Raw genomic sequence first — 27921 nt, 5'->3', positions numbered from 1 at the left:
ACTTACTCTTGGCGTCAATTTGTGAGTGGTGCACTAAGAGCTGCCAGCCTCCACTTCAGCTGCAGTCTGCTTTGAGGATTGTTTCAAAACTCCACATCCACCATAGTAAAATGAAATCGATTTTATTGGTTAATTACATACAGGAGATTCTTGATATTCACAGTAATACTAGACAAGCTACCTCCACAAAGAGCAAGAGTAAAAACAAAAATGACAGTCCACTGTAAACAAAACTAGAAATCCTGCTGGATTTGGTGGGACTGGCTCCAAACTGAAAAGGCACTCGAAGGAAAACAACAAAAGCCAGCCAACAAAGACAGCCCAGATGCTTTGTGCACTTCATTCAGAGGCATCGTGTGTGGAGGCTAAACGTCAGGGTACAAAGACAGACACGGGACATCACGTTCCAAGCATGCCACATGTGTGTTGACGTATGAATTTTAATCATTCAGAGACTTGAGCGAATTGAGTCTTCACTTCCCTCCAAGCACTACTTCATGTGAGTTTAGTGTTATTGGGACAACTTTAAATACAGCCAGCAGAAAGGCTGGGTCTGCACCAAAAGCAGTCAGTAGAAGTAGTCAGTAGAGAGAGCCAGGTTTTGCTCAGACCCTGGCAAAGCAAACAGCAACCTGGGCCAAGAACACAGCAGCTGATGGCATCTGGTGGGCCAGGCAGAGGCTGGGACACGGGGAGGTAGGTGGCTTCTCTGGATTGTCAACATTGAACCAAAAGAAAGCATGGTCAAAGCTGGCAGGGAGACACAGCCTGGAAAGGTCCCTTTCTCAGCTGTGCCTCACTGTAGCAGCGAGCTCAGCAGCAGAGGGGATGCAGCCGTCCATTTTCTCTCTTTATACACCCTCCTTTCAGCCCTTCCCTTGTGCAGCACTCCCCAAAGCCCAGCTGGGCCTCCCATTTCTAACTAGGGCACTGCCCACTGCTCAAACCATCACTCTTCCAGGCTGCTGGAAGGTAACTGGGGTGCTTGCTGGACACTTGGGGGACTTCTGCCCAGGTTCCTGCTCCTCCAGTGAGCACCGCTAGCTCAGCATCACTTCCCTCTGCACACTGTGCCCGCTCTTGTGTGAGCATGGGCAGGAGATGACCCAGTGAAGACAGAAATAATCATCCTTGGAGGGGAAACAATTTCAAGGGCACAGATTTTACATGTAAAATGAGGCAGAAAAGCTAACAACCGAATTCATACTGTAAAAGCCACAGCTATTGCCTAATCTCCAAGTCACCCATCTCTGACCACTTGAATCCGAGATTTCAGGTCTGGTCACCTGAATACAAGGAAAGGTGGATAAAAGGTGACAGCAAGAAGATCAAGCTAAGCAGAGGTTCTATTTTAAAGAAAGACACAGCAAGAGGTATATGAAGTAACTACTGGCATCACGCAAAGTCACTTGTGACTATGTAATCAGACGTCCCTGTAATGGCAACAACTCCAGCTCGTTCAAGAGAAACCAATCAGAGCAGTGTTGGCAACATCAGCTCTGAACTCCTTCAGGGATCAAGCCCCTGCAGCATAAAGCTTTCAAAACATAAACCAACCATCTCCAGCACTTAACTGCTTCAGTTCTCTCCAACAAACACTAAGATTTCCTCACAGCTCTCTCGCAGGTATTGGAAGGGTCTGTTTTCCACTCTCACAGAGAGGTATGATTGCTTAGAGGGCACAAATTTTTACCTTCATGAGAGATGCAGAGAGGAGATCAGTATGTCCTTCTGCAGTCTGTTACAGACATAACTCCCTTCAAAGTTCAGACAGGAAAAGCTTTTCCTGTCTCCCATCAGGATGTGGCTAAAATTTTTTCCATGAAAATAACTTTGCTTCTTTCACCCAGACGCAAATTTGCTACAGAAAGCAGCTTTTTAGAAACCTAAGCCTGCTTTTAACTCATCTCCTTTTGTTCTGTAATTCACTGCCCAAAGAAACCAAGATGTCCAAATAAATAGCTGGCATCAGCCCAGGGCAGTTGACTTTAGATGGTGCATTCAAGATCCTGGTAGCAGCAGTAGCAGATTTCCTGCTGCCTTTTGCAGCTGATCACAAAGATCAGCATTCCTTACACAGCTACTGCTAACAGTATGACTAGCAGCACCTCCAGAGAAAAAAATGCTACTGCATGTGCCCAGGCATCTCAAAAGGATTCCATGTTCTCATGGCACATCCCAGACATCAGTCCCAGTCTGGAAACGGTGCCTGTTTTTGAGTGCCCTTCTGAAAACCTCACTGTCTTCCCTTCCAGCAGTTACAAACACAAATTGAGCATCCTGAGTAGAATGAAGGCTCCAGCTTTGCACCATACTCTGCTCAACATTCCCTACAACGAGAAGCAGTTAGTAATGAAGTGCTAAAGCAAAACTGCTCCCTAGAAAACCCAAAGCATGTCCTGGGCATCACACATGCAGTAAGCTGGCTTTGCCTGTGTCACAGCCTGTCTTGCCTGTGAAATGTGTAGAGCTCACAGCACTGAATGGGAAGTTCTCTGCTGTGCTACAACATTTGCCCACCACTGGCACTGATAACTGTTGCACCTCCAAACTAATGCGGTCACAGCACAATTATTAAGACAAAGAGGAGTCATCTGGGTCAGGAATACTTTTTAATCAGCCCAAGCTGCTCCAAATTTAATCTGAGATGAGACTAAGAACTGCTGTAGTCCTATCTTTTCTTTCTTCTCTTCCTCAAATCCCTCCTTTACAGGAAAATGGTTGTTTTACTTTGTTCATCTTAATCAGAGAATGCCCTCTTCAGGTACTTTAACCTTCAGTGTTAAGAAATCATTATTTAGCTCTCGCCTCATTTACAGAACTCGTTCTAGTAAACCAAAAGTCTAGCTCTAGATCCATCCAGGTGTAGTTCAACATGAAGTAAATGTGGGTTCAATGGTTCATTTAAAATCTTTTTGCCCTGTAAATAAGCAGTTACCATCCTGCATCTACTCTGCGTATTTCCATGATTGTGAACTGAAAGCAGCCAAACCCAAGATTATCACCTGAAGCTGAGTAAAACTGCTGGATGCATCCAAAGATTAACATCATGCTCTGATGGGCTTGGAGGACACTTCTCTAGACCCCCTGAAGCACACAGGTCACGTACTTATGTCAAAGCACTCCCCTGCCAGGACACCCTGGGCGTGTCTGATGTGCAGCACCAAATATTCCTCAGAGGCTGAGTCCTTCTGCATCAGAAGGTGTCATTGGCCCCAAAAGCCACAATGCCAGGGAGATCTCCTCCCCTGGCATTACTCATGGACTGAAAAAAAGTAACGTTAACATAGCCATTTGCACACGTAGGCTCCACTGACAACATTGATCTTTACCTACTGTTCATAAAACCCTCACAGATGAGCATTTAAAATTCAAAAATAAAATGGTTTTGGTTTTCTGGGGGGTTTTTTTTGTCTTTTTTTTTTTTTTTAAGAATAATTTCTACATTTCTGTCAGCCAACTAATTTCAATCACGGCATAATCTAAGAAAAAAGCAAATCCTAGCCAAGAATGGCTACCACGGGACCCTCAAGAGTCAACCCTGCTGCCAGCCTGCAGCATGGGGGAGCAGCATACCCAGTTCCAACCACACCTACACCCCAGCTAGGAACTTGTGGTGAACTCCAGTTGATTTTCTTTATATCGATTCTCTTTCAGCTTAGGAATGATCCAGTCCTTGTGATGGCTGCACTTCAAGAGAGCAGTGGGGTGGAGAGCTTCTGGGCAGCATCCAGTGTTAATGGCAATGCTCCGTGATATCCACAACAACTGCCTTCTTCCAGCTGAAGAGGAAATAGCCCGTCCCTGCCCCTGCCGCCACAGCTATGCAGAGGTATCCGTTGTACGTCATGAAGATCAGCATGAGGAAGTAACTGACCACAACCTGAATGATGTGTAGTACAGTCTGCAGGAGGTGAGGAAAGCTCAACATCTGCTGTCTGAAAACACAAACCCCAAAGAACAGTCAGCATTCATGAGACACAGGCAGGAAAATGCACATCCCCAAAGAGAAAATGTAGCTCTTAGGCCGAGAGGATGCCAAGGTGTGCTTGAAACGGCAGAGAAGATAACAAAGCAGGCTGGACATAGACTTCTGCATGCATCTGTCACTTCTGTCTTTTTCCCCTGAGCTGACGGATATCAAAGAAAGCATGGTACTTGCTGGGAGGACAAAACTTTTAGCTGAGAAACAGATCTCTACAAGCTTGCTGTACCCCCACATTCAATATGCAGAATGGCTTCTTTTCCGAGTAGAGGCTTTGACTACGTGTCAGCCAAAGGATCCTAAGTATTTTCTGTCATATCGCCAGGGTTGCTGGCTATAACACCCAAATTCTGTTCCTGGGAACTCCCCAAATGTGTTCATTACTGCCCTGGAAAAAACCCATGCTTATCTGACTACTTGCTGCTTTCCTCCTTTTGTCCCGCCATCCTAAAGGGTGGCCAGATGACTCAATCACAGTGTCCTCCAGTGTCAAGCATTGTCCCAATCTGGAGTCAATATACTTTGCAGAGAGTAATACTGACTGCATAGTTTTTTCTGTCCCAGTTTTTACGTTTCTCAGGTGCTGAAGAAAATTCTCTTAGAATGAAGTGAAATTCTTACCCAACAGTTTTGTGCGTCTCCATCAAGATAGTGCCGTTGGGACCTGGCACTGGCATGGAGTTGTAGCGAATGCTGACTTGGGATTTACGGAGCAGACACTCTCGGGCAATCTTAAGGCCTTCATAAAACATGGCCAGGAAGAAGACAGCCACAAAAGCACCAGCCATTTCTGACAAAAGAGGAAACATTCTTATATCTGTGCAACAAAAGACGTTTGCTTCAAAACATGTCAGAAGAGACACTGTAATTCAACAACTGCATCACACTGCACAGGCTATGGCTGGGCACCATGTACGTGCACGTGCAGATGGTAAACGTGAGTTTCACTCACACACTAGTTGGAATTTCACCCATGAGGTGGAATCAGCAATCACTTTTGATAAGACCAGTTGAATTCTCAAATTATACAGACATCTCCCTTTTTCTTTCACCCCACAGATGCCATTTAAAACAGACTCCACACAGTGTGCCTGCATATTTTTGGCATAAATAGCAAGGTAATTCCTGAAACATTAATCACTTGCAAACTTTTTGTTTGGACTGGACAAGACAATTCTACCAACCTCCAGGAGTATTGATTGTAAGTCCAGAAAACAGCAATGGCACATTCTCACAGCTGAAGTGGAAAGTCATTGCCTGGCCAAAACATAAAGAACATCAAGATGAGCCTGAATAGCTTATCCCAAGATGGAGTTCACAACAAGATTTAGCAAAGGTTTTTGTGTTATGACAAGAACTTAAGATCATTTCACTTGGTCAACAGAAGACTCAAAGAAACTCTTCAGTAAATCTAGTGTAACATACATAAGCAAGACATGGCTAAAGGTGCTTCAGGTTCCAGTTCCCGTGGACAACTCTCAGGCAGTGCCCCTGGGCAGAAGGCCCACAGTACTTTTGGAGTTCCTTTTCTCCTCAAGCATCTGAAGTAGTTGGGGATCGGGGGTGTCTCTGTGGAGCTCATGACTACTCATGGGCTGGGGTACAGGACACTTCCTGCTCCTCACCTTGACCTTGTATGAGCTCATACGGGTAAGGGCTTGTACAGCTGAATTCTCTGGTCCCGTCCTGCACCATGCCAGCAGACTATTGTCTCCCTACAGAACCTCATAATATTCTATGGGAAAGACAGACCTAAATACAGGTACAACAAGGAATATTATATATAAAGCAAGATCACAGCTTCCTCTGGGTGAAAGTAAGGGCTCTTGAACCTTCATAGTGAATGCTGTGGGAAGGGGAGACATCAGTGATCCCCCAGCCAGCTGGAGTTCCTATAATCTTCCCAGCCAGGTAAATACACTCAGTTTAGCATGCCTTGACCACAGCTGCATACAGTGTTTTCACATGCAAAGTACTCACTAAGCTAACAGAACTTCTCTTTGAACTCCCTTCATTGCTTAATTAAGGTTATTTGCTGAAGATCAGAATTATGATTAATTTCAGCATCCATAAGAATCAGCAGATGTTCACTTCCCCCAGAGCAGAAATTACTATAAAACATTATTTTAGAGAGTACTTCAATTTCTTTAATGAATTTAATATTTTTACATTTAAAACAAAAACCGCACAAGCCAAAGATTGTAGCCTATTTCCATAGACCACAGCTGAAATGGAGCTTGTTACCTGGTGCAAGTGAGGAATAGGAATATGTGTACATTAAAATGTGTTCAGTCTACTATCTAAGATGGTGTAGCTATTTACTTCCTTCCCTGACAGTTTTACGTGCCATGTTAATTCAACATCTTGTGCAGCTAATCACAGTTTTCAGTGGCAGGGTAAGGCAGCATCCTGTAACTGTCCATTGCATTTCAGAGCACTTGACACTTGTAAAGAAACAGCATTTGTATGGGAAGTAACGGATCAGAGAACGCCAAGACTTAGCTGTTAAGATTAATTGAAGAGCTCCACAAGGACATTAATGACAATGCTGGACTGCAAGTTCCACCAGCACTACTGGGCCTTGTACTGGGCTGTGTTCACAAAGGGGAAGGCTGTTCCAATCCCCTCTTCTGCTATGGTACTGTTTGCAATTTAAGTAGAAGCAGTGATTCTTCAGGGCACATAGCTGGCAGGCAAACCAAATAAAGGCCTGCAAAATGTACTCCCGAGTACATTCTCATTTGAAATGGCAATGCACGCTCCCCTCCTTCCAAAGTTTAACCATGAAGAGTTATGTTTTAATAATCTGAAACTCATTTGAAAGTATTAGAAAAGGGAGAAAAGGCTGAAAAAGTCCCTAGAACTAGTTACACAAACGCAGATCATACAGCCATCTCCATGGAAACTCTGGCCAGGATCTCTGCAAAGCTTCAGTGATGCCAGCATGCACAAGTCTGAACTTGTTTAGATCAAAGTTAGCTAGAGCAGCAGGATTCATGACCAACACAGCTTTAACGCTGACACGGCAGAGAGCCCTGGGAGCACTTTGCTCCCCAAACCAAGTGCGCACTTAAAGTTTGGTTGGCTGCCTGCAGGTCAGCACAACCCATCATACTAGTGTGCAATCCTCCCAGTGCCAATTAAAGCTTTTGCTAACACTAAAAGCCTGGAGAACTCCATCCATTTTTTATTTAACGCTTACTTTGCATTTCTACCTTTAGCTGCCTGGAGAGCAGATACTGAGCTGGCTGCTAGGAAGGTTTTTGCAAGAAAAGACCATTTTGCCAAAGGATCTCCAGCTCTGAAATACATTTTGTGTTGCCTATCACCTCATGCCCTCTCTATTCCAGAAGAGCCACAATGGGGTCTGTGCTTTAACTGGATTGATTCATGCCTTCCAAAGCTAAGTCTAATTTCCAATTCTCAAGAGCGTACTTTCTAAGATGACAAGTTACTCTGAACCACAGACAAGGAAAAGCTCTCTGGTTAATTACAATTTTTCGACTTACCATCATCATCATGTCAGATCCGTGATGATGTCCTGGGGCTGTTGTTGAGTGGTGATGTCCAGGAGGATGCATGGTTGGCAACATGGAGCTGTTCATGTGGTGATCGTGAGGCATCTTTACAACAGATATTCAAAAAGGCACGTGGAAAAGTAGGAACCTGAAAACAAATGGGGAAAAAAAAAAGAAGCAGCAGTTTTCTAAACTGAATATGGTTTCTCTACTGCTACTACAAAAGAAAATACTCTAAGCCACTGAGAACTACTGCCTCTGGATAAACTTCTGCAGCATCCTCATGGTCCTCCACTCTGACTACAGAGAACACACAGCAAAGCGAGCAGGACACTTTAAAGGAGGTGTGTCCTTCTGAGCTTTACATCATTGTATTGCTGCACCATCCTAAACATTCTTGCCAGAAAGGCAGCCTAATCTAATTGAGGTAGCACATGGGGACAAGTGCTCAGTATAAAGGAACATTTCTTATCTCTAAGAAGAAAAAAACCCAAGTTTCTTCTCAATTGCAGTCATGCAAGAGGCAAAAATATCTCAAACCCCATTTTAAATTGTATATAATAAAGGATCAGATTACAGTATTTCTCTTAATTGACAGTTATGGATTTTATTGGGAACATGTTTAATGAAGAAATTATGTTAGGTGGTACAAGGCCTATTACCAGGCAAAGGTCTGCAATAGCCACAGGCAATCCAATTTCACTTCTATGAGCTTTACATTGTCACATCTCCCCTCTAATCACATTACACACAATGAGAGACACAGTCAAAAGGCTGCCAGTCCAAGTTCCTAATCTGGTTACTGCAAATCAGGTATGTCTGGAAATACCACCTCAAAAATAAAAATACACCTCATGGTTAAATGTGGACGTGGCTTCTGCACTCTGGCACAACGTGCGATGGAACCAGGGACAATTTCTGGTGTGCAATAAAAAGTCACCAGGTAGAAATAGCAACAGGAGCAAAAACAACCCGAGAACATCAGTCAGTCCTGAAAACAACAGCATCTTCTGCGTGACAGCCAGGCAAAGCCAATCCTAGCACAGTCCAGGTGAGATACCACTAAAGATAAGTAAGTATGGACACTGATGTACTAGGCCCTGTCTGGAATACTGTGTACCCTCCTAGTCTAGTCCAGCACTCAAGTAAAACAGAGTGAAATAAAAAACAAAGTACAGACACTTTATCAAATTAAAGTTAAAAAAAAAAAAAAAAGAAAAGGAGACATACTTCCTTCCAGATAAATCACCAGGAGCATTTACAACTAGGAAAAAAAGAACTTTTTACGCTAAAAGACAATATGGTGTTTGAACAGATGGGTATAAATATATTTAGACTGGAAAGGGGAAACGAAACTCCAGAAGAGCCTTCTAAACTGAAAGCCACACTAGTAAAAAAAAAAAACCAAATGGCAAACAGTTGATGGTGCAGCTGGTTCAGTTCGTGCCAGTGGCCCTATGACACAGCTGTGCAGGAATCACTGGTGACCCAGAACACAACTGCCATTGCAGGAGGGAAGAGCATCTGCCAAGTACCCAGGTGGCCAAGAAGGCCAACAGCATCCTGGCTCTATCAGAAAGTGTGGCCAGCAGGACAAGGGCAATGATTGTGCCCTTGTACTGAGCACTGGTGAAGCCATACCTCAAATCCTGTGTTCAGTTCTGGGCCCTTCGCTTCAAGAGGGATGCTGAGGTGCTGGAGCGTGTCCAGAGACAGGCAACAGAGCTGGGGAAGGGTCTGGAGCACAAGTCTGATGGGGAGCAGCTGAGGGAACTGGGGGTGTTCAGCCTGGAGGGGAGGCAGCTCAGGGTAGATCTTACTACTTTGTACAACTACCTGAAAGGAAGCTGTAGGCAGCTAGAGGTAGGTCCCTTCTCCCAGATAATAAGCTAAGGACAAGAAGAAACAGCCTCAGGTTACACCAGGGGAAGTTTAGATTGGATATTAAGACAAAAAAAAAAAAAAAAATCACTGAAAAGGGTGGTGAAGCACTGGAACAGGCTGCCCAGGGAAATGGTGGAATCACCATGCCTGGAGGTGTTTAAAAATCACATAGATGCGTTGCTTAGCAACATGGTTTAGTAGATGCGTTGCTTAGCAACATGGTTTAGTAGATGCGTTGCTTAGCAACATGGTTTAGTAGATGCGGTGCTTAGCAACATGGTTTAGTAGATGCGGTGCTTAGCAACATGGTTTAGTAGATGCGGTGCTTAGCAACATGGTTTAGTAGATGCGGTGCTTAGCAACATGGTTTAGTAGATGCGGTGCTTAGCAACATGGTTTAGTGATGGACTTGGCAGTCCTGGGTTAACAGTTTGACTTGATGATCTCAAAAATCTTTTCCAACCTAAATGATTCTGTGATTCTTCTTTCAGTTGACTAATAGGTTGCTTTTGCTTTGGATGCAACATTCTCGCTAGTGACTACTGTCCAATTCGGCTATTTATTCATTTTAGGATTTCACGCTCCTGCCAAACTCTGCAGGTTCCAATACACTCCACAGAAGCCCTGGCTGGTTACCAGATTAAAAACTCCCATTGTGGTTTGGTTGTGTCCAGCTTCTCACTAATTTACTATCACTGGTCTCCAGAAAGGGAGAAGCAGGAGACGCATTCTCTAGCCATTTACAGTGTATTAAAACCAACAAGCTCAAGTATTCACAAGTGGCTGCCTGTGGATGGGCTGGGTCTTGGTGAGCTTGATGCTCACCTGTGTAACTCCTTCCCACTCTGCTCCACTAGTGTTCCAACACCAGATCCAACCCCCTACTGCGGTTACCCAACACTGAAAGACATTTTAGGAGATCCTGGAAAGAAGAGGATATTAAGTAGCCTAAGAGGAAATAACCTAGACTGAGCCACTTCAGCTGTCTTTTGTTTTATTAAAGGTAACCAACACCTGGATAAATTTCTGTTTAAATGACTTCTAGTGGAACAACCCAGTACAGTCAGCCTCTGCATTACAACTTAGGAGGTCTCTATTTGTGCTCGAGGTAAAAAAAACCCAGTATCTAGGGCAGCAGCAGCAACAGGTTAATGGCTGTGTAATTATTTCAAGCTGCAAATCACTGGTTTGTTTGTGCATTCTCTTAAGAGACAAGCTCACTGACACAGAGCTGTGTGTATCACGAAAAGAAGGGCACTGTTTTTAAGAAGTCTGATGCTGTACCGGGAGGAAAAAAATCCACACACATGTTTCTATTATCACAAATTCCTTAAATAGGTTTAGTCTTGTACAAACCCAGCACTTCAGCAGCAGGTATTTTTGTCTGAGTGGACAACTTGATCTCTGAACTGCTGCCTGCTCCCCATGTTTGCAGAGAGAGAAAGAGGCATTGATTGGAGCAGATCCCTGAGCACACCCTGGAGAAGGGATTTGGAATAGACTGTGGCTGCAGAAGGCTCAAGCATTTCAAAGCGTTTGCACACTCGAAGGGCACAGACCTCTTGGTGCACCTGCCTGGATGCTGCACTGTTACCAGGGCTGCACACACACAAGGATTTTTCTTGTACTCTGTAGTAGCCTACCGCATAAGAAAACAAACAGGGTGGGACAGGAGAGAGGAATGAGGAAATTCCCTCCAAGACCTGTTTCTTTCTCTCTCCCTGCTGTCACCCCAGGTCAGAGGAGCCACAGCCTCCATTTCACAACTCCTCAAATTCTTAAGGAACACAGTAAGACTCAGAGCTACACAAAGAACCTCTCTCACTTTTAAGCCATCATCTTGGAGCGAGACTGACCTCAGCACATATGTAGGCTCTGTTCAGGTAAGAGGTTTCTACCCGTCTGCGGCAATGCCACCTTGGCAGCTCAGCAGACCAAGATGGTTCAGGGAGAAATGCAAGCCAGGAGCAGGATCTGACAACAAACTGTTAGCTCAAGTTCAGCATTAGGACTTGCTTTCACCCTCCACCAACATTTAACCAGTGCTGCCCCATCTCACATGTACAAGGAAGCTGCAGGGCAGTTTGCAACTCCAGGGCACAGAGGATGGGAGGAAAGATAGGTGTCTTATGCCAGTGCACAACAGAAACAATGGGTAAAAGAGCTGGACCTGATGAGACGCCAAACACAAAACAGTCTTCTCAAGCAGGTCTCAGCCATAAGATGACTGCCATTATAAATAACCTCCACCACAGTTTCCCAATCTATTGCTTCGGCTCTGTTAATGCTCTGCAGTAAATCAGAGTTTCTCCTGTGGCAAACAGCCTTCCAGACACCCAAGGGAGATAACACCTATTAATGCAGAAACACAGGCCATACAGAAACAGGACAGACTCTGCGAAGGATCTGCCAAGCTCCCAGAAAGTACTTTACAAATCAGCTCAGTCTGAAACATGGTGTGCAAACAGAACGTCCTTAAAGTCACATTCAAGAGGAATGAAAGCTCCTTTCCAAATCAGAAGTCTAACAGGATTAACAACGAAGCCCTAAATCAATGCCCATTAGAGCAGCAAACTCTTCCCTTCAAAATAGTGCCTCATCTTTCCTGTGCCAGTTCTGAGAAAGCAAGAAATCAACTAATTCCACTGGCTCTGCCTTAAAAAACACCTCTTCAGTCTCCTTTACACTAGTTACTTGTTCAACAGAGACAGTGCTTGCTGCAGTGGCCCCATGTGCAGCAGCAGCAAGCACACCAGCCATGCCGCCAAGGCTGGCTCCTGCACAGAAGCATCCAGACTTCTGTCTCAAGGCAGCTAGAGTGATTCTTAGCTAGTATCTCCACCAGTGCTTTTGGTAGCAAGAACAGGGTCAGAAGTTCCCTCTCTTCTCCTGAAAAAGTGAAGACAACCTGGGAAGATTTACTAAGAATTAAAATTTCTCTCCTGAGAGAAATCCAAGGGAAAAAGATTAAAAACAGCAAGCTGGAAGGGCAAAGATCTCTTGCTTGCCCATCACGTACCTCTCAGTCCTGCATCTGCATGATACAAAGGAATGTTACATACAAAACACATGAGTAATGGAAAAGGCAACCAAAAGTTATCAGTGCTCTACTTACAGCAGTCCAGCTGGCAGACTACTTGAGCTCCACTGGCTCTGAGCTTGTGGTCTCAAGCCCAATTTTTTTTTTTTTTTAAGTGCTGTAAATAGAGGTGGGAGGGGAAGCAAGGAGCCTGCAGACACTACAGCACTGTTCACTGGCTCTAACTGGTCTCCACTGAATGGTCTGAGCTAGACATCATGAGGCTTTAGCACTGCTTCTGGTTTATTCAATTTCCTGGCAAACTGGACAATTTTAACTGCTTCCTTTCCAGATGGGTGGACTCGCTGCTTCTCCTCCAGGATCCCAGGCTTAGCTCCAGAGCTGCTTAAAGGCACAGCTGAGGAACAGATGATTTCCACCTGTTCATATTGTAGAAACATCCAGCAATGGCAGCCAGAGCCCTCCTGGGTCAAGCTATACAGACATGCACTAAAGCTACAAGGAACAAGTACATCATTCTTCAGTAATTTAATGTAACGTGCTTTACAGATACACACCGTTGTTCTCCAGTGCCAAAACTCCCCCCAGAACTCTCCCAAGCAGCTTCAGCAATGCCAGGCTGGAACTCGGACACCCAAGGAGGGACTGTGCTGTGCCCAGCACGCCTCTTTTAATTGCACACCTCTTTTAATTGCACACCTCTGTTTTTCCCTTCCATGACTCCCAAAGGAGCAGCTCTTGGTGCTATATTAAGAATTTAAGGGATGTTTGCAAGGTTACAGCAGAACTGTGTGGCTTGGCCTGGTACTGTGTCACCGCCTTAGAGTCCCAACCAAAAGTCTTCACCAGAAGTTTTAAGGTTTCCTAAAAGCTTAACACACTAGAAGGGGTTCAGGTAAAAATCAAGAAAGAGAAGGGAACAGCTTGGGAGAGGCGGTCCAAGATATTTTGAAGGCTAGGTTGTCACGCAGTGTTAGTTTGCATTTCCTGGGTTTTGTCCGTGACCAGAGAAGCTTGCAAATCTATGCAAGCCAGATCAGTGGAGTCAAGCAGAAAAACAGCCTGTGACGGAGGGCACACTCTCCCTCCCCACATGTAAGCAGAAGCGAAACAGCTGAGATATTTGTACAGGTGGGTTTCGGAAGCTTTTGAAGGAAGAAGAGAGGTATTCTAGAGGTTATTCAGCTTGATGCTGCATGCCAGAGGGTGGAGTGCAGGAAGTGGAGAATGATGGGCAAAAAAAAAAAAAAGAGATGGGCAGGGCTACAGACTATATCTTGTGTTCAGCTTTGCATGGGGACGATGTCTGGGCAGACTGTGACATGCAGAGATGGAAGCAGTCAGCAGGGATGTTAGAAGCGAGATGCAGACAAGCTGATAGCATGTAAAGACCAGCTCTTCTGCAGCTATCATGCACAATACAAGCAGAAGAATAGGCTTTCAAAAATAACCTGCAGGGCTGTTACTTTTTCATGAGGGGAGAAAATCACACAGGATAACTGATCCTCTGTCATCACCTCTGTCAAGAATCCCAGGATGGAACCACTACAGCACAGTCATGGATGCTGACAGTGACAGAGAACGTGGCATATCAAAAACGCTCCATTGTTTATCAGTCATGGGCATGGCTGACAATATTTGCCCAGGCTGAGACAGACCCTTTCTTAAGGCAACCCTGACAAAACCTAGAGGCAGGATATGGGGAAAGAGTGGAGCAAAGCCTCCTGCCACCCACGCAGGTAGGTTTGGGGTTGAAGGATTAAAGCAGAGTTCAGTTCAGGCTCTCTGCAGCACAGCCAGATCACACCGTTGGTGCCAATAATCACACTCTGTGAGTACATGCCCCTTCCTCAGTGCCTGGGGGAACTCATGGGGGGGCTGTAGGTCTTTGCAGAGAACAAAGGAGCACCCTGCCAAGTGGATTAATTTTACCATTTTCTCACACTTATCTGAGCTGCAAAACTCTATCCTTCAGGGCTCCTGGCTGCCACCATTTGCTTGTTTTATCCTTACCAAATTCTTGTTTCTTTCCCACATTCCACGCTTGTACCAATACGTTTGTCCCTCTCATTACAGGGCTGCTCTGTCCCAAAGACACAAGCTGCACCCTCCACATGTAACTATCGCACAGTACTCATGGACACAGCAAATATAAAAAAAGGTGGCCCAATTTCAGACTGTGGATTCCAGTTGAGATGCTGGCTCACACAGGCTTCCTGGAGTTGTAAAACATTATCTGGAAGCTTGGCACAGTTATACACATTAATCAACTTTTAATTAAAATGAAGATTAAAAATAGCTGATAAAGTATCAGCTTTGGCTCAGCCCTTAAGGTTCTGTTCTTTGCTTTGAACGAAAGCAACACTCGCCTGTACAACTGAGGCAAAGCTGGTTGCATTCACTTAGCACAATCCCTATTACTAGAGGAGAGGCAGAGCTCTTCCTCTCAGCATGGCTACAATCACATCCCTTTGATGGAGTTTATTTTCATAGCAAACTTGTCTGGTTACCTTCTGTTAAGAGACCCTGCTTGATCTCCTTCCCATAAAAGGGGACGGTCGCTCCTAATCTTCCAGCTTCTGCAGACTCCTCAGGAAATCTCTAAATCTTTGAACAAGAGAAAAAAAAACCAAAACTTAGGACAGGCTGTTCTTTACAGGACAATGCACCAAACTTCATAAGCGGAGCATCAGCCAGCCCATGTAATTGCTAATGGGTCCATAGAAGTAAAAGGCAGCAGAAAACAATCCCAAAGAGCAGGAAAACCTGAGACTGAAAGACTGATAATATCATAGGAAAGGCTGAGAAATATTGCCAAGAGGTGCATACAGGTGAAGAAAATAATGGTGAGAGGCAGGTTGAGCAACTGACTGGCTCTTCTCTGGACAAGCTTTTTGTTCAGCCACACTGAAACTACAGGAGGTGGAAAAAGCAGTAAGTGAAGGATTCTCCTGAGAAACATGGCAAAACTGAGGAGTCCTTGCCAATGTTTTCCTGGCTGTAACCTCATTTCTGCTAGAGAAGTCCATCACTTACAGTCCAGGTTCAGGCACCTGGAATACACACAAAGCTCTGCATGTAGATCCAAGAGTGCTCCTCTACTGCCTCATGAAGTCCCAAACTCCATCAAGCTACAGCCTGGCAGTTAGACTAGATGATTGTTGTGGTCCCTTCCAACTTAACTGTCCTATCCTATCCTGTTCTAAAACAGCTCCTCCACTTGTGCTGGCCACCTCTCAACCCCTGCTTCGGTAGAGCAGGTAAGATTACTCGCACAATGACCACAGTGACCTTTAGCAACAGGCGGCAGAACCAATGTCATTGCTCCTTGGTTTGTCTCTTTCCCACAGAATTCTAAGTCAGCAATGTAGGGAGGACTACATCAGCACAGGAATCAGTAGAAACTCTCCTCATCTACAGGAGAATCCTGGACACATTCCCACATAGACCGGTGAACATCAAGTTTTCCTGTGAAAAAAGAACAGCAATCTTAAGAGAGTGATCCACACCTGTAACTGTTGGGCCAAATCTTAGGGTCATCACCTACACGTACAGCTTTCCAGGCTGCCCCGCTCTTAGCGGGACACAAGACAAGAACACCATCTCTTCAGCACAGCAGCAACAAGGTGCTTCTTACCGTCCCCTACACAGTGCTAAAAGTGAAAACATTTTTGAAGAGGCACAACAGGCTTTTGGGCTCAGAACACAGCAGTGGATACACCCAGCTAGAAAATTTTCACGCTGTTACAAACACAACACAGTCCTTGCCCTGACAAATGCAAAACAGTAGGAAGGGCACAATAACTAGGAATGACACTGGAATGGGATCTGGCAGCTCCTGTGAACACCGCAGGGTACAAGCTTCCAAAATGCAGCCTACTGCTTGTCTGTTTTGCAGACATTGCTGAGTGCACATCTGTCACAAAAACATGGGTCAACGGAGTTATTTTTGGGTGATGGACAGATACTGAAAGCTGTCAGGAGGCTGAGGATGGTCGGTGAACCGTGCGTGCATAGCTCTTATCCACACAGAGGACAGCCAGGCCAGACACGGCAAACAAGCTTTGGAGAAACTGATGTCAGAAGTGACGTGAACTGAAGTATTAACTCCACCAACAATAACCTGCTACCACCCTGATAAAACATGAGTATTTCCAACCCGAACGAGCCCAAATTAACCTGAAGTTCCCAGTGGGACACTTTCAAAGGATCTGAGCATATTCCACCCTTGGCTGTCTCAGACAACCTCAGCCAGAGAGACTATTACAAGCCGAGCAAATCAAAAGTGCAGTCCAGGGAACAAAGCACAGCTCACTTGGCCCAGAGCCGCCCACCCACTGACCAGAAGCAGAAGGCCAAGAACAGACATGTCAACTACAAGTTTGGTTGGTTTTTTTTTACTGCTAATAAATACCAATAAACATTATAGTCAGCATTCAGAAAGGTGAGATGCTACATCAGCACATAGTGAACTCAGTGACAAAGGTGGTACCAACTAAAAGACAATTATGATCTCTTCAATAGTTCAAAGTTTGCCTGTTCATGTCTGTGTCACAAAACTTTCCCCTTTTTCGTATTACTGCTCCAGCTCCAACAGAATAGCATCCCCCTCCAGCTGGCTCTTCAGGCTGCGAGCGCACGTCCTACCAGGTGCCACAGCCAGAGCAGATCAGTTCTGTCACAGGCCTGTGACTTTCGTACTCAGGAGTGACTTGCCATGCCCAAGCCCACTGCTAGCACAATTTCTTCCATTCTGTACATGTCCACTATTTCCACCTTCCTGTTTTATTTCTTCCACCACTAACTAGCCTGTACTGTGTATTTTTCTCCTTGCTGTCTAGCCAGATGAGGCAAGTCATGCCCCTTTTCTGACACGCAAGAGCACAGAAGCTTCTGGAGAGCAGCAGAACTGAGGCACCTCAGGACACGCAAGACCTGAGGAGCGAGTGCCAGTTCCACAGCTCCCAAAGCAGAGAAGATGCCATACAAAAGCTGACTCAAGCACTCATCTGGAGAGAAAAGCATGGCATTAGAGATGCCAAAACTGACAAGAGGATGCTACATTACTATTTCTTTATAAAACATCCAGGCTAAAGGACTCCTACAAAAGCATGTCAGACACCAAAATTCCTGATAGCCAACGCCAGCGTGAATTCAGAGCTAGTACTAACAAGTTTCCATCAAAGGCAATTCCCAGAAGGCATCGACAGAAGAACCTCTTCAGCACTCCTTATACACGTCAAAGGACTTTTGAAGCAATTATACCAGGTTTGCAGTTCTGCAGGCCACTTTATCATAGCTTTTCATCTCTCTTCCTCACATCATCAAGGGTATGAAACAGTAACACGGTAATACATACCCATGTCACAAAATACCCAGTATTCAGCATCCAGGAAGGAGAAACCTGAAGGCCTCCCCTTCCCCCCAGGGACCATGCAGTATTTAAGCAGAGATAAGGCAGGATAGCTTAAATCCCACTGGCTTTAACAGGCCTTGTGGGGATGCCAGAATAGCTGAGTGCAGCCTGCTGACTGCGTATGGCGTTTGGTCAGAAATCACCCAAACCCTCCCACTAAAAACTGCTTAGCACTCACTCGTCAGCTGAAGAAAGTTGCCTAACCTTCCTTAGCCGAAGAGAGAAACGGGACAGCAGTGGGGAAGACAAGAGAAATGAAGCGCCATGTGACACATATTTTCCAAGATTATGTAACTTCTTGAATAAATAGGTACTTCCTTATCCTCCGTGGCTGTTTCTGCAGAGACATTACCCAACCAAGCACAGGAATGGCAATCAGGAAGATGTGACCCATACGGCCAGAAGGCAGAAAACATCCTGCTGCCTCACCATATGCTGAGCAACAAGCAGATCGGTCCTGTGCCTTGCAATACTCTTCAAAAACTTCTTCATCTAAAAAAAATATTAATATTTGGAACAGTATCTTGCAAGATATGTATCCTGCAAGATTAGACAATTTATCCTTCCTTAGAAAACCCAGGCCTAGTGAAGAACTTCTCTTATTTTATATGCCCAAATCAAGAATAGCTTCTAGCACGTACTCTTCTATCTACAAAGACCTTTTTTTTTTTTTTTTTATGAAGGGAAAACTCAAATCTTAAAATGGAAAAAAACCCAAACCTTTTTGTGTACAAGATTCTTCATCACGCTCACTCTAATTCAGCATCCACATTCCTACAGGTTCACACCACCTGCACCATACGTACGAAAAGGAGCCAGCCTGTCTCACACAAAAAGGGTGTTTCTGTCCCGAGGGTAAGGAGATTATTATTGTTTGTGACCATTCAGTGCTAACATGCAGAAGCATTCAATCTGTAAGGAATACTAGATACATCAGGATGTGAGGCAGGGTACTACTTGCCAGTTAATACCTGATAAACCATTGCTTCATGGCTTGCTGAAGTGGGAAGGAAACACATCAGGCTGAACAGTATAAACAGCTCTGACCAGAGCTATTTAAAATGGTGTCTTCTAGCCTTAAGCCCTGTAAGACTGTAAAATCTCAGAGGACACAAAATGAAACCAAGGGTCAGCAAGTGCATTCCCAAGTAAGCAACAGTTTCCTCAGCTGCAAAAATGCAATGTGACTTGATGTGCCCTAAAGTGCATTATCTAGCCTTTAATACAGGTGCAGGATTACAGATTTTTATCTAGCAACATCATAAATACCTTTGTCTCATGTAGATAAAACTAATGCTGAGGGTAATAAAGTGCATGGCATCAGTTTATTACAGGCCTCATAAAAGGGAGCCTAAAGTCCATTGACACATATGATTCAGAAGACTCACAGGAGATTCCGAGATCTCACCCTACTTGCCCTTGCTCCACATGTCACCGCAGGAGGAGTTGCAGTTAAGATTTTCAGTCACAGAAACGCTGAGGTTTAGGAGCCCTCCTGAGATCATCTAGCCCAGCTTCCCTGTTCAAGCACGCTCAGCAGGTTGCCCAGTCAGCACCCTATTACCCCCTGAGAATGACAACTACACATGTAGTTTAATAACCTGCACACATCAAGGACTTATCCGTTCTTGCAGATACGGTGAGGAGCTGCTCTGTGCTCTGGACAGCACAGCCACCATTTATGGACCCAGACACCAATCCTCCAGTTGAACTAAAAAGTTCCTGCAAATCCTTTGACAGAGAAATCTTGCCTCCAGTGAACTCAGGCAATGCCTAAGGCACTGCAGTGCAGTGGTAACAAAGATAGTTTTAAGTTAATGGATCGGCTGATAACAACCTAGCCATTTACACAAAGCCGCAGATGTGGAAAACCAGCTCATTTCTCCCCTCTGGCTGTTTTTCAACATCATAACCAGACTTAGCACAGAAAGGCAACTTTTGTACAAATTCTGAACTGGCTTTCAGGTATGTTTTGAGAATCTGGACAAGAAGAAAAGCAGCTTCCAGAACTCCTTGTTAATTTTTAGGAATCCGTTCCACACATATGATATGAGACACATTGTTTTAAGCAATTCATGTATGTTCTTCTAACACCTTCATTATGAAGTGCATTAGATTCAACCACATGTGAAAGCTTCCTTGAATAACGATCCCAGGAACAGGTTTCACTCCTTTCTTTTCATATTTAAGTAGCTGTTTGTCTACAATTACTCCTTAGATGCCTGTCCATGTGCAGTCACAGTGTTTTAAGGTGGCCACTCAATCATTCACCTTCCCTGGAGCTGTCACATTCCAGTCTATGCCAGGCATTGCCGCAATAGCCATGCATTGCTGATGTCAGCTCCTACGGGAATACGCAGGGACTTCCAATTCCTACTCTGGCCTGTCAGGGTCACCTTTTAAACATAGGCTTTTCACTAAAGACCTAATAGTTTGAAAGGTTGACTTTTAAAAAAATACTTATGCTTTCCCTTCTTGCAGAAGGCAAATGAATGTGTGTTCATTTCATTTTGCATCACCACCTTTGACTCCCCCAAAACAAAAGCTTGTTCTACCACAGGCAAGAATCAAATTCTTTTACTTCAATTGTTCAAACACCCGTTGTTTTGAGAAGCCCGAAGCTGTTTCTGAGAAAAAAAAGCAAGGCAGAACACAGGTCATCATTATCAAAATCCATTCCACTGTGTTTTTAATTAAGCCCAGGAAGTCAATCTCTGTTTCGGCAGATGGTTAAGACCAAAACATACATCACCAGAGGCACTTTTCCTACTCTTGCTCTGTGGTCTCAGGTAACAGCAAAAGAACATGTGATATATAAATAGCTTCCAGGTAGTAACACAAACACCTGTAAGAGTTCAGAGGACAAATTCTTAGCCCTAGTCTATAGAACAGAGCACCTCTACATTTTCGCTTTTGGAAATACAAAATTCCAATCCCACCTTCACTCTTTGACAACTCAACAAGGTCGAAGATCTCCTGCAATATCAAGAAGAGGGAAAGGGCAATGAAGTCAAGCCATTCCCTGGGAAGGAACCTGTCTTTGGAAGAGCCTTGGTCTCATGACACTCTTCTGACAGGACTACCTCTAGGGCACAGAAAGCTAGAACAAATAGCAACAAATTTTTTATTTTAGTTATGAGTGACAATAAACCACACCGGGAAAAAGCTTTGAACATGGCATTCTTCACCTAGCTTTCAAACCACTGGGCTGCCACAGAGCTGCTAATCCAAAGCAGAAATGATTCAGAGCTAAAAAAAAACCCAAAAAGCTGAGTACTTACTATTCCAGAGACAGGTTTTCTACCTACTGACTCCAGAAGAACAGCCTTCTCCAAATGGGCAACTAGTCTGAGACGGATCAATGTTTCTAAACTTTCAGATAATGCTGACAAGCAGAACTCATATCATTATCTATATCAAAGGCTAATCATTAACTACTGCTTGGATTCAGCTATGATCACTTTTACTCTGCTTTAAGCCTATTTATTGCCTGACCTGCAGCCTATTTCAAACCAGACCTACTACTTGCAATATGGTCAGTGGGGAATGTTTATATACAGCTTCTAATAGTTGAGCAAAACAGGGGTAAGGTCTGAAGCAGCAGCAATTTCTGCTACTTTCTGCTCTGGGCGAGTAGAATATTATGAAATATCCCTCACAAAGTATTGACAAACCCTATTGTTACAGCCAAAGATTTCATATGACCCATGACAAATATTGACTGCTTGGGCTATGCAGCCTACTGAAGGCATAAGCCAATCATGTTAGGACCAGACCAAGGACTGGGATGCTCACATAAAGCTCCATGTAACAGCAAAAGTAACTCCTGAATCTTCTTCACGAGATCTTTGCAAAAATGCAAAGAGATTTTAGAAGTCCCTGACCAGATTAAATGTGTTGCAGAGATTACTTTCAAATACATTACACAAAACACATTTCAAACACATTTTCACATTTCTGTCAGAGAAATTATTTTGCTTGCTTTTGGATACTGTAAGAAAGCAAACAGTTTTAGTATCTACCTCACAATGAAGAAATGTGACATTTTCAAAGCTCTAGACTAGTTTTTAGGATCCTGGGAGAGTGTAAAAAATAACAAGGCAGATGTATCATAAATTCTGCAGAAATTCTTCCACAGTGTGTACAAGACAAATCCTGTCTGGGTCACTGGCTCTCTGACCTTTCTGAACAGAAAGCTGGCATCAGCAATCGCTACAAAAGAAAAAACACGACAAAAGAGAAAAAGTGCAAGAAATATGGCTGTACTGTGCTCTGCAATACAAGTGTCCTTATTGTAGGCGCAGTGGTTTCAAGCAAGATCAAAAGCAAGAGTTACACAAAAAGGTACCAAATGGTAAGCAGTGCACACGATCCTACTATTGTGATGTACTAGATGGTTTCACTTAAGGAATTCAGCAACTTAAGGAAAGTCATGATGCTGCCAAAAAGTTTGTTTAAACTACTACGTCTTACCAAAGCAGCAAAACAAACAGAATAAAACGTGTTAGCCTTTACTATCTATGCAACAGGATATCCTACGGACAGTAGTCTGTTTATGCCTTGTATGAAGAGAGCAGCACAAAAATGGCTTTACAAGTAGAACCAAACCTGTAGCAGGAACATGAAGGCAGCTGTAAAACTCCCAACCATCTTTTAAGTTATTTAGGCTTCAGTTTGACTGTACATGTAACACACTCATCCCACACACTTCAGTCTTACCTGACACCACCTTAAACATTAAGGTTCAGTACATCCTCGTGAGAGAATGTCTTATCCCAAGTTAATAAAGGGCACCAAAGCCAATGGTAACTTGATCTGTATAAAACTCTCCTGGCAGAGAACCCAGAAATCATGAGTCAAATCTCTTGTCAAATCCATTAGCTCAGGAGCCCAGACAAACAAGGGAACCATAAAAAAAAAAAAAATGCAACTGAGAAAACCAGACCAAGCCTGTGAGTTGCACTTCACCTCCACAGTATTCCAGGGCTGGGTGTGCTCCTCAGGAGCTTGTGCTTCTACTTCCCTTATCACTTTGATGTACAAGGGTTGACTTAGATCAGAGATGCGTGTGGTATCTTGCTGCCCTCCCACAGAGCTCTACACTGACAGCAGCCACAGCAGTCACTTCCCAAGGGCTAGAAGAGAATAAACTGGGATCACCTGCCTGCTGGGAGCACTGGCTTTGAGACCGCTCCACATTTGTTAGTGTTTTTCTTTCCCAAGTAAAGGATGCAAGCTTGAAAATGCAGTCAAGCTGTGACAATATATTGTTGAGTCTTTTCAGTACAATGCCTTTCAGAGCAGGAAAAGTTAACTGAGGTAGCAACTCATCAACTGGATACCTGGCTCTCAGTGCAGCCTCCATCCAGACAATATGGAGGAACCCAGCCAAGGAGCTGCTGAGCTGCACAGCTCACTGGGGCCAGGCACTGCGCCCACACTGGGATGGCACAGAGCTGCTCTGATTTTCCCATGCAGAGCACATTCCCCATTTGAATGAAATCAGACAAGGAGCAGGCTGGGTTACAGGGATGAGCATCTCCATAAGGAGGCTGAAGCCATATACTACCTTTCAAATAGCTGCTTTTCCAAGCTCATCACACTGGAGCAGACTAGCCAGCTGGCTAACAAGCATTAGTCTGTAAACTCAGGAAGCACACTGAAGGTGGCCTCAAAGTGCTTTTTAATCTTGCAAATCCGAGTCCAATTAAATTACCTCTAACATGAAAAAAAGCCGTAAAGTGTATTTACCCCACACACTCCTTCCGCAAAGACATATTAAGTCTTCAAAAAAGAAAAAAGCCAAGACTGTCAGGATTTCTTTTATCTAGGTTAGCCAAAAGATCAGCTAAATATATCACAAAGCTCATATTCCAAGCTCACGTACCTTCAACAGAGGAATGAGATTTGAGTCCTTGATAACTAATGAGCATGTGTCAGAAGAGAAGGCTTTGTTAAAGTGAAGTAGCTCTCACGAAGTCGCAGGAGAAAACTTGGTGCACTCGCTATTAGTTTCATGGCAAAACAGCTGTATTCTTTTCCTCCTTTTCTCCCAGCTTCACAGGCTTGATACCAGGATGTGCTGAGCATCCAGTAAGACACTTAATCGCTTACAGCGTTTTGGCCCGTGATCTAACATGGTCTGCTGTATTAATTCAGATAAACATTAGAGTGAACAGATTATATGCACATGAAACTTTTAAAACAGGTTATAAATGACATTCACATCTGCAGTGTGACGACTGTGGGATTTTCTAATGTTATATATGTGCAGAGTGAAAGAGCAAAAAGAAAATTTTAAAATATTTTCCATACAAGCAGTTGTTGTAGCTAGCCATCACAATTGTTCAAGTGTCACTGGAAATCAGCAGGACTCTTGCAGATATGAACTGGTGAGACATAGGGAAGAAAAGACCTGAAACCTGCATTGGGAAAAGGACATTAAAAACTGTAGAAACAGAAGGACAAAAAGGAGGTATTTTATCATAGCCTCCTGCTTTTAGATTGGCTTCTAATCCAGGACCAACAAATGAAAGGCTTTAGAAAGTTAGTTTGTAGTGCTACAAAACAGGAGTTTAATTTGTTTGCACTAACCAGTCCCATTATTCTCTGCGTTAGCAGATTCCAGCTTTCAGCTGAACAAGTTAATGAAAAAAAAATCATTGGTCTTGAGTCCCCTAGGTCTTGACTAGGAATACTTTCAGAAAATTAGATTGAAGCAAAAGGCAATAGAGTAGATTAACTAAGATTGGATTTCTCAGAGAAAAGCAACATAACTTGACCGAGTCTTTTTCATCCTTCCCTGAGGAAAAACTGCCAAGATTCCCAGTGATTTCCTGGCAGACTTTTAGAGAAGTTCAGGCTGGCAATCTGCTCCAACTCAACTTTGCAAAATTCTGATGCAGATTACAGCTAACTTTCAGGGTGACCTTCAGCCAAGCATGGAGAAGGTGTTGGGCAGAAGGATCTTTATAGCAAATACATAAACCAAAAAGAAAAGGAGAAAATATTCAATTTTAGTTCAAAAACCAAAAAGTTCTGTCTTCTCTGACCTACTGTGTGATTGGAAAAAAAAGACAGCTGAAAGGAAGCTCCTTAGGGCCCCAACTCAAAACTCACCATGTAAATACGGTAGATCTCACCTATTTGTACTAGAAGACTTAAAGATTAGTATTCTCAACACCTTCCCTTCTCAAGCATTAAGCTTTTGTTCAGGGATAGATAATCTCACTAATTCAAAACCTGAAGTTACACTGCAAAGGGGTAAGTGAGAGAAGAATCCTCCCAAACCTCTTTTCTAAAAATACTAAAAAAAATAAACCACAGCCACCTAGTTCTTGCACCACTACAAGTCTGAGTAAGTGGCAGGGACTATGCCTTTAAAACAAAAAAGCAAACATGCAGAATTGACTTGGAAAGCTTACTTAATTCTTCCTCTCTACTGGCAGAAATTATTCTAATTCTCAGCCTAGCTAAAAAGCTGCTCTAGATTAGAAATCTGATACAAAATTAAAACAATTCTCTGCAACTTCCAACGGACATAACAAACTCTCACTAGAAAATAGCCACACATGATTTCTCAGTTTTCAGTATGAAGTTGTGCAGAAGCCTGCAACTCCTAGTAGTTTCCCTCTTTTCAATCTGTTTTTTGTTGTTTGTTTGTTTGTTGTTCGTTTTGTGGTTGGTTTGTAGGTTTTTTTGGTGGTTGGTTTGTTTTTGTGGTTTTTTTTTGGGGGGGGGGGGGGAGAAAAAACCTGGCTACTGGAGCAATTTTTGTGTTCATAGCAAAAAGCATCACTTTAATTTTGTACTGTGCAGCAGGCTAGTCACAGTTGCTTCACCAACAGATCCACAGTCATGAAACCAACACGCATTTAAATAGCAATATTTACACATTATTTCCAGTGCCCCCTTTTTTAATGAACCATGGGGAAAAAAGTAACGCATGATCCAAAACTTCATGAAAGCCTCAGGGAGCATTACATCATAAATTAGATGAACTGGGACCATTAAAGTAAATGCTAACTTACCCTATAAAATCACATACTGTTACTCATGAAAAATACTGCAAAAGCTTTCTTTACCTCAGGCTCAAGCAGAGGCAAGTTAAGATCAAACAGATTAAAAGTAAATTTAATAAATACTTGTGAAGAGAGTTTAGTCCACCTTTGCACAAAATGCCATACTATAAAGCATTCTGAAGCTTGGAATTTGAGCACAAACAGGAAAAATCAGTCTATGACTGGGAACTCGTGGAGCCACAAACCCACTGCCAACTCAAACGCAGAAGAGGGCTATGAACAAAGCTTAAATTAAAAAACCAACACACAACTAAGACAGGTCTTAGACGTAGCTGTAGTGCTGTGGTACATACTCCTAACTGCTACCTGCCCGCTTCACTGACATTAAGCCAGTGCTGAATCCCAGTGTGGGAAAGCACATCAGGTTCTCAGCTAAGAGGTTGCTCACAGCACAGGAATCCTTGATTGTACCAGAACTGTGAAGTTTTTCTTTCCAAGTTAAACTTTGCACTAAATATTTGCACAAAAGGAAAAAGCTGGGTACAGACATAACGTTACCTGTACCTAAAAAACCCTAAATTCAAGTGCAACACTAGGACTTAGCCACACAGGTCTTCACCATTTTAAAAACAGAAATCTATCCTGACTGCTGACTTAATAGAAATACGGAGGGAAGCAAAACAATGAACTGTCTCTTCATCTAAGAAGCACGGGAACGACATCTATTTGAAGTTCATGTCCACCTGCCATATAAAGATAGGAACAATTTGCTCCCATTAGGAATTTACATCAAATCCTTGTATAACTATTGCATGTGTGTGTGTTGGTTTTAATTATTTTAACAGAAACAAGGTTTTAGACCATTTGAAGGTTTCATTCTAAAACAATCACACTGCGCAATAAAAAAACTACTTAAATACTTCCTCTAGTCTTTTCCCTTCAGAAGTGAAATCACTGATATCCCAATCATGTTGTATTCTCATCGCAATAAAACTCCTGACTTACTGCAAATGCCACACTACAACAGACCTGGTAACTTCGCATTTTGACTCAAATACCCTAAAAGTAACTATTATTACACGTTTCTGGTCGGTGCCAGAAAGCATCCAAAGCCAGGAAATTATTCAACCCTTATTGCTGTTTTCCTCTCACCTGCATTCTGGTTTGCTGCACTTCAACATCACCCGGTTCTGAGTACAAAAATTAAAGACAAGGCAGCGGGTCTCACAAGGCACCGAGAGATCCCAGCTTCTTCAGGAAGAGAAAAAAACCCAACCAGCGAGGCGTATTTCTCCAGTTACAAGGCAAAGGTATAAAACTGCTTAACGAGGGCCAGCTGAGAGGGTTTTAAACCCAAGAAACGGTTCTGATGCTAAGAGGAAAGTGCATTACACAGCAGTTAGCACGTCTCTAAGCTGTAGGAGAACCAGCTCTGGAGCACGAACAGCACACGTGCCCCCGACCTTCCCCACGTAGCCCCGGGCCGCAGGGTGGCCACCAAGCCACGCCAGAGCCACAGAGCCACCCTCCGGCCATGCCAGACCATCCCCCGGCCCCCCGAGCCCCGGAGGGGTTACGGCCGCCCCCCGGGCTCGGGCAGGCCGGCAAGGACAGCACGGGGTGACCGGGCGCCCCGCCGTCCCCTGGGGAACACACCCGCTCCCCCCCGCCAGGCCAGGCCGGCAGCCCCACGGGGGCCGCTTCCCCTGCCCCGGGCATTCCCCGCAGAGCCACCGGGCTCCCCCCGCACCTCAGCGCGGCCGGCGGGCCCAGCTCAGCCCTCCGCCCCCCCCTCTCCGCCGAGGCCGCCCGGCCCCTCAGGTACCGCGGCCGTGCCCCAGCGCTGACAGGCCGCCCCCCGCCGCCATCCGCCGCCTCACGCCCGGGACGAAGCCCCCGCGTCCCGCCAAGGGCGCCCGGAGGTCGGCGGCCGCGGGCCCCCTCAGGCGGCCCGGGGTGGGGGGAGCACGAGACCACCGTGACCCCGACACGTCACTCACCTCACGACCGCCACGAGCCCACGGCTCCGCCGCTTTGCCCCGCCCCAGTCCAAGCCC

General features: G+C 44.4%; 1 protein-coding gene across 7 annotated transcripts; it reads right to left on the bottom strand.

Moving 5' to 3' along the window:
• Positions 1–106: 106 nt before the first annotated feature.
• On the bottom strand, positions 107–27907 carry SLC31A1 (solute carrier family 31 member 1). Of its 7 annotated transcripts, XM_040606651.1 has the most exons (7): positions 21125–21180; positions 15719–15895; positions 14938–15034; positions 7495–7651; positions 5170–5242; positions 4607–4775; positions 107–3938 (listed from the first exon to the last, which is right to left on the bottom strand). In XM_040606651.1, exons 4-7 carry the CDS (start codon positions 7606–7608, stop codon positions 3737–3739), a joined length of 558 nt encoding a protein of 185 aa, XP_040462585.1. In that variant the 5' UTR covers positions 7609–7651; positions 14938–15034; positions 15719–15895; positions 21125–21180; the 3' UTR covers positions 107–3736. The 7 variants fall into 7 exon arrangements, with proteins under 7 accessions (XP_040462585.1, XP_040462588.1, XP_040462589.1 ...); XM_040606654.1 differs by lacking the exons at positions 15719–15895; positions 21125–21180 and adding an exon at positions 27865–27907; XM_040606655.1 differs by lacking the exons at positions 15719–15895; positions 21125–21180 and adding an exon at positions 27615–27808.
• Between the last annotated feature and the right edge of the window lie 14 nt (positions 27908–27921).

The sequence above is a fragment of the Falco naumanni genome, chromosome 9 (genome assembly GCF_017639655.2).
Source record: "Falco naumanni isolate bFalNau1 chromosome 9, bFalNau1.pat, whole genome shotgun sequence".
In the NCBI taxonomy this organism is placed as follows: Eukaryota; Metazoa; Chordata; class Aves; order Falconiformes; family Falconidae; genus Falco; species Falco naumanni.
The sequence above is the reverse complement of the archived record's forward strand: the minus strand, read 5'-3'. Positions and strand labels throughout refer to the sequence as shown.